Source organism: Ceratosolen solmsi, unplaced genomic scaffold, assembly GCF_000503995.2.
Source record: "Ceratosolen solmsi marchali unplaced genomic scaffold, CerSol_1.0 scaffold1, whole genome shotgun sequence".
Taxonomy (NCBI): Eukaryota; Metazoa; Arthropoda; class Insecta; order Hymenoptera; family Agaonidae; genus Ceratosolen; species Ceratosolen solmsi.
In genome coordinates, this window is record NW_011948415.1 from 10,472,488 (window position 1) to 10,479,719 (window position 7,232).

A 7,232-nucleotide genomic window follows, 5' to 3' on the forward strand; every position below is an offset into this window, starting at 1 on the left:
ATGTGTGTGGGTGTGTGCGTGCGTGCGCGCGCGTGTGTGTGTAACAAAAAAACATACAAAATAGAAAACGGAATTGCATTCTCGAATACTTTAACGATTAAATCATAAAATCAATTTATTATTCCCTAAATGTGATGACCTAATAATATGAATATAAAGGACGGCGCGAAGTAATGAAAATTGCTGCATGCACAGCATGTATAGTCCCATCTATCGGCTACTTTGAGTATTACGCAGCCATCATTGCATTTAACTCGTTCGATAAAGTATTTGTTAATTACAAATATATTATTGTTACAATAAATAATGTAGTATAAAACGCTGTCGAACGTTTCTCTTTGAAAAAATAATTATATTATTTATCTTATTTATCTGTCTCTCAATCTCTCTCGTATTAACGTAATATGGATAAATTTCTTTAACAGTTTAAAGTAATATTTATATGAAACTTTGGTGTAAAAGTAATTAACATTATTATTATTCCATAATCATGTGAACACTCTGTGCCATGGCGATTATTTTTTTCTTTTCTATTTCTAATTTTTGTTCCTTTATTTTTAATAGTCTCTCTTGTACCTTGAGTTCATTTTCACGTATTGCCATTTTCTCTACGTGTCTTCTCTCTTTATTTTTCTCGGCAGTGTCAAAATGATTTTTAAATTCGATAAAAAATTTGTCTAAATATGCAACGATCGGCTCTTTTGATAGTTCTATGTTTTTCGAAGCCGGTATACTTGCCATTGCTAAAGGGTCCTCGTTTAATTCGACATTTGATAAATGCGTTGTTTTCTCCGTACACTGTCTAATTTTTTGATAGTTTTCATTAATAATTTGATTCTTACTTTGTTCGGAAATTGGTTTTGGTAAAATTAGCGCATACTTGGTCGATCCATTTACTGGAGGATATTCGCTTTCTTGTAAGTAAACAGACTTTCGTTTCTCAGAAAAGATTTCATCTAGCGCTCTTTTGTGCTCCCAATGCCCGTAGTGTTTCATCCTGCCAGGATTCTTCATCATCTCTCTTAGTACTAAATTCCTATATTTACGCTCTAAAACTCTCCATTTATTTTCACATTTCTGTGGGCTGAAAAAAAAGCCATGTTTTTCCATTTCTACTGAAATTGTTTCAAACATATCTCGAAGGCTTCTGAATTGCGTTGTCTGTCCCACCATGGATCGATACTTTTTGTATTGATTTATTAAACAAGAAGTTGCTTTCGATGTCCATAAGTTATATGCCGGATCAGGTACAATAGTTTGTGGTTGTATTTTGTTCGCGTTATCAACAGTAGAATAATTGCTTTTAACTTCTTGGTCAGCGTGGACTTCTGGATATTCAATTTTAATCTCCACCTCATCGATTGCATCTGCATCAATATGAAATAATATTTTAAAACTTTAAAATTTTAAAAGATAAAAGTCAATAATTTGAGAATAAATGACTCAATAAATTGCTTGAGCAATAAATCAAAAATTTTATATCCATATATATATATATATATATATATATGTATATACATAGGCAAGCGCGCACGCGCGCAAACACATGCGCCCGCGCGCTGGCACAATATATATATATGCATGTACACAAATGTGCAAATAAATATATATTTTAATTTTTCTCACTCACTTTTAATAATTCACTCATTTATTTATTTATTTATTTATTTAATTAATCGCAATAATATCTATTAATAATTTCTATACACGTGATTATTTATACGTTTATTAAGACGGTGCAATGTATAATTAGTTTAACAAAAAAATATCAGCTCATAAAATGTAATAATTTTCTGATTTAAAAGTCCTGCGGCTAATAATCGCTTTCATTGCGACTAAACGTACAATATTTCAAAGAGATGGTGCACGAGGGATGTAAAAGTATTATAAAAATCATCGCTTTACTGCCGCTTGATACCGAAGGTAGAAAATATTTATCAAAACGGCCGTAAGTAGGTATTATGAATTTACATGTCAAGCCTAACCTAAATTTGCCTATCTTTACTCACTGTTCAAAGCTGCCTCTGGTATGCTATCGACACTCGACATTTTCAATTATTCCTTTCGAAAAACGTTCGATATTATTATTTAATAAATAAATTGCACACAAATATTAATTAGTTGCCTCGTCACGAGACTGCGTTATTACAGTACCAACTGGTGATTACGTGACTCCACACGTTCATTGTGGACTACTACAGGTGCAATGTACGAACACAACAGAACTTGTTGGAAACCGGTTACAAGCTTCGTCTCGAGCCCGTACAAATGTGTTTCTAATAACATTCTTAATTCTTGCGCTAACTAACAATGACGCTATTCTGGAAACATCGCCGCACGCTTCATGAAAACTCTTGAACTATCAAGCGATTCAATAACATTATGCCTAATGAAAATAATAAGTGCAATATATCAAGCTGTCTCGCTTGATAATTTATCTTTTTCGTATTATTGTGTATAAAATATTTGTCGCGTGTTGATTAGACTTTTAATTGCGCACGTTTAATTCTTGCCGATATAGCGAGTGCTTGCTGTGCGATAAACGCTGCCGATTGATTTATTTATTTCCATCGTATTAGCGTAGGCAAATCTATAAAAGTTCTGAAAATTAATATTTATATGCGCACACCGTTATTTGTGTTTAATTGCATTGATCGAGTGTCATCGTTGTGCGACGCAATTTATTATTCCAAAACCTTATCGTTTACGTGGGAACTCCGAGGCAATGTAAAGTATAAGTAGAAATAGTTAAACCTTAAAATGACCAGCCACGTATTATTATCGTATTTGTTATTTTAACATAAGAGCGAGATTTTTATTGTTGAGATTGAGATGTTATTGTTGTTGTTGTTGTTGTTGTTGTTGTTGTTGTTGTTATTGTTTTTTCATTATAATTTTCTGTTAATTATTAAAAATAACTTCTTTTTTTTTTACATAGTTGAGCACTTAAATTTATAACATGCACGTATACGTCGGTAAGCGAGTGTGTGCGTGTACGTATGCTGATACGCGCGCGCGCGAATGTGATTATGCATAATTTATAAATATAAGACATAACTTTATGGAAATTGCTAAACAAGTTTTGAATGTGAAAAATTGTAGGTTAATGTAAAAATAATTAAAATTACAGTCTAAAGCTGTGCGAGTAACTGCATTATAAATTATTGCTTAAATATGTAAAATATAGAATAAGTTTTTAAATTGATAAGAGAAAAAATTTTCGGTACATTGTCGTTCAAACTTGAGAAACGAGGATTTTTGAAAATTTATGTATATTAAAGTTTGAATAGGATTTGCCTATGAACTAACGCCGTTCGCATACTTTTCAGAAACTTTCGCTCTTGTTATAAAAATCGCGTGCGCTCGGTGTTACTCTTCGTTATATCAAAAAGATGTTAAGCATCGGCCGCTATCTCCCTGATTTTTATTTGCATTTGCAGCGCGAAGTTAAGCCAGGCGAGCGAGCAACTGCCCGAGCAATTTCTTCAACGGCCATCATGATATAATTGCATCAGGCGAACAAACCTCATGGGTCATACAACCAACCCCTCGTAAAAACTCCTAAGTTACGTACGTAACGATCGATCTTGCAAATGACGTCGACACTGACGTGAAAATAAAAGGAAACGAGGCTCGGAAGGAAAAGGAATACGACATTTTTTCACAAGCTCGTGCAGCCATCGACTAACGGCTGCTTACTACCCACTTGAGTCGTCCGAAACGGGTTCTTTGTTCCGCGGTTCCAAGTTGTCGTGGCCGGTTTGCGCAACGATCAGGAGCGCGGGCACCGCGGTACCACCGCTCGACCCAGCCAGACGTCGTCTCTCGCTCTAATCGCGACGAAGTGCGGGACCGGCCGATGCCGATTGCGCTCGCGGCACTCGCGAGACCGTGGAGCCAACGAAGCTCATTGGGAGTTATTGCGAGGGTCAAGCGCCTCTGAAAATCGCACGTACTGTTAAAAGAATACGTTAGTAAAATTAGTAAAAAGAAAGGAAAACATAAAGGAAGGAAAGAAAGCAAAAATCTGCTTCCACTACTTTCATCGTTATGTTTTTATTTCTATTTATTTCTATTTATTTCTATTTATTTATTATTTTTATTATTTTTTTTTTTTATTCTTTCTTTCTGTTTTTAATATCCGTTTTTCAGAGACCGGAGGGGAGACCAGTTTTCATGGGACTCGCTTCCCGCTTCCTTCACGGCACGACTGGATTAGCGGAAAAAGTTACCGGCACGAGACTTTACGATTCATCGAAATGGCTGATTGCAAGTATTAAAATGTCGACGTTAGAAAAACGCTTTCTATTGTGTTACGCGCGGCCGTTCGAGCGTGTGCCACTGCACATGTCAATTTCACATCTCAATATACTCAAATAATTTGGCCATTTTCTCGCAATTCGATCATCCAACATAGTTAGCAGGGATTTGAGACTTTTGTGCGATTCGCGATGAGATATTATAATTATCGTTCGGCTTTTCCGGTCCTCTCTGCCTCCCCCCCCCCTCCCCACTATCTGGTCTTCTCACGGTGATAAGCTATAAATAGCAAGAGGAAGATATGATATTTATCAATTAAGGCTAAGGTTTAGGTATATGCGTTCTTATGAACACCTCTTCTAACGAGCTTACGACCACCTCTTCCCCCGCCCACACAGACATTGGAATAATTGCCTTGGTTTTGAGCTATTATGATTATTCGATCGAACGAGCATTAACGTTCCTTTTATTACAAAAGCCAAAAGCAGCAAGCACGGTGGACCGTGCGTTACGTGCATTAGATAGTCGCATTAGTGTTTATGAAAATCCCGAGTTATCAGCGCATGATTCGCGCCATTTTAATTTACGTTCAATAATAAACGAGGGGCTCGAATATTACAAACGGAACAAGTGTTTGTCGCATCTAGACAATGCATAGAAGCGTACTAATGAGCATGTATTGTGAGAATATTGTAAACCGACAATAGCTCGGATGACATACTATTAATTAGGCACCTGCGAACGAGTCCTTGTTACAATATTTACTAAATATGATACTCATTTCGAAATTTTTAAATACCGAGCGTAGTTCAACGTGGCGACTCGTATTCACTATTTCAAACAATATTCGATAATTAATAAATAAATAAGCCAAGCATTTATTACCATAATTATGCGCGTTTTGTAGTTTAAATTCTCTCTTCTCTTTTTTTTTTTTTTTCATTTACAATGATTCAATTAACTCACTTTTTCAACGTGCGCAGAAAAATATTTTCTACTTTTTCAAATATATAGCTACAATTGCCGAGGTATATAATGAGTATGAAATGTTTGAATGCTCCTGACTATCGAAGTAAGTTGTAATTATCAGATTTATATATGCAATGCACGTGTAATCGAGGGTAAGCTTTCAATTCGAATGATTATCGTCCGCTATTTATAGATTTTCGTGCATACGAGGGTCATATTTTCATATTAAAAAAAAAAAAAAGTTCCAAATATTCATCCGCCCGTGAAAGAAAGAAGTAATTGTTATCGATAAGCGATTTATGGCGCGCACGCGCGCGCGCGCTCGCATACACTGTATAATTATAAATAATTCGACAATTATAAAATATTAATAGATAATTATTATCAGGATTGTAATTAATTTCCTCTAATACGTAGACTCGCTGCTGCTACTCAATCAGAACATTGTAACAAATAAATGCTCCCTCAATTATTATCAGAATATAAGGAAAAAACATCCTGCTGAGCTACGCTTTACGATTTGCAAGAGAAAATTGTAAGTATATCATCATTTATTTAATTTACGATATACATTTCGCGCAGTTCACCGATCATTCTCTCCGCGCCTTCTCTCCTCTTCTTCCCCCTCCCACCATCGCCGATCCCGTCCTCCCCTAGCCCACACCTTGCCACACGAAAGCCATTTCTCTATACTAGACTTTTGCAAAATCTCCCCTTACGTAATGCTTAATATTATAATAAAACTGTTGAATCTTAATATCATTACTTTTTAATCGCAGACTTAGCATTTTCATAACAAGTAATAAATAATAACATTGGGCTGGTACGTTTTATACGAGGAGAAAGAAAGGAATTGTCGGAAAGCATTGCGAAAATAATATCAATTGTAAATACTATTCAATTATAATGGGGCGCATGTCGCTTGTTTGACTTCATTATAGCATTTAAGTTTACTTTTGCGACAATGATTTTTTCAAATAATTACATATATAGCCGAGTCAAATAATTTCGTAATTCCTGATGTCTCAAGGCCAAGTAAAGGATAATTCAATAAATAAATAAAACTCGTGCAATCGAAACAATTGCAGACGATAAATAAATATTCAATCGTGTTATTTCGGTCAGGTCTAAACTTTCTTTATCACAAACATCATAATTGCGCATAATTACATGAAATTAAAAATACTTGTTCTAAATTTGAAATTCCCATCTAAAAATCATCCACGCGTGTTCGAGTATCGACGAATCGACGATAACCCAATTCACTCAAATATAATTTTTATCATCTCCAAAAATTATATTAACGACATTAATGTCTACGCTTTATGCGATATACCTTTAAATAGTATTTGAACAAATCGTGATACGATGGTATTTTTATAAATTTCATATATATATATATATATATATATATATATATACCCATTAGAAAAAAGAAAAAGAAAAAGAAAAAAAGAAAAATAAAATTATTAACCATCCCGTTGTTTTATCTCAGCACGAATCGATCGTTCGTTTTGCACTTGCGACTTTCTCCCCCTTCGCGCATCACACGCGCAACAGACTTAAGTAAGTAAGACATTAATTATTCGACTGCGCAAACAACTTGATCCAAGCACAAACTTACTCCAATGCAAACGCGTCTTTCTTTCATCATAAGGTGTTTATTAATTATATTATATCCCAATTATCTCAATAAATCACGGTAAAATTTACCTACTGCTTTTCCCTCCCTAGCACATATCGAATAATAAGCCATTAACTCAACCATTACGGCCTATTCCTCCCTCCCATCATCAACGAGAGCCGAACAATTGCCAATAGTGCCGAGTTAATTAATAAACATATTTAAAATTGCTAATCATCAGAATTTCCAAACGCCCATGAAAATCACGATTCCGTCGAGAGACTCATTCGCCAAGGACGAGTGACTGGCCGATGCCGCTGCCACCGCCCATTGCTCAGCTCCGAGGTGGCCCGGACGATGTTATCAATGCCCGGTAATG

At 35.3% G+C, this 7,232-nt stretch overlaps 1 protein-coding gene across 1 annotated transcript; it reads right to left on the minus strand.

Moving 5' to 3' along the window:
• Nucleotides 1-454: 454 nt before the first annotated feature.
• Nucleotides 455-2,049, minus strand: LOC105359052 (uncharacterized). The gene is made up of 3 exons (XM_011495527.1): nucleotides 2,010-2,049; nucleotides 881-1,367; nucleotides 455-802 (listed from the first exon to the last, which is right to left on the minus strand). The coding sequence occupies exons 1-3, from the start codon at nucleotides 2,047-2,049 to the stop codon at nucleotides 478-480; spliced, it is 852 nt and encodes a 283-aa protein (XP_011493829.1). The 3' UTR covers nucleotides 455-477.
• Nucleotides 2,050-7,232: the final 5,183 nt, after the last annotated feature.

What these genes read in the sequence shown, in the direction of transcription:
- LOC105359052 (XM_011495527.1), bottom strand. Translation starts at nt 2,049, where the DNA reads ATGTCGAGTGTCGATAGCATACCAGAGGCAGCTTTGAACA. An exon ending in ACCAGAGGCAGCTTTGAACA is followed by an intron (nt 1,368 to 2,009) that starts GTGAGTAAAGAT and finishes ATATTGATGCAG; the next exon opens with ATGCAATCGATGAGGTGGAG. An exon ending in CCAGTAAATGGATCGACCAA is followed by an intron (nt 803 to 880) that starts GTATGCGCTAAT and finishes TCAAAAAATTAG; the next exon opens with ACAGTGTACGGAGAAAACAA.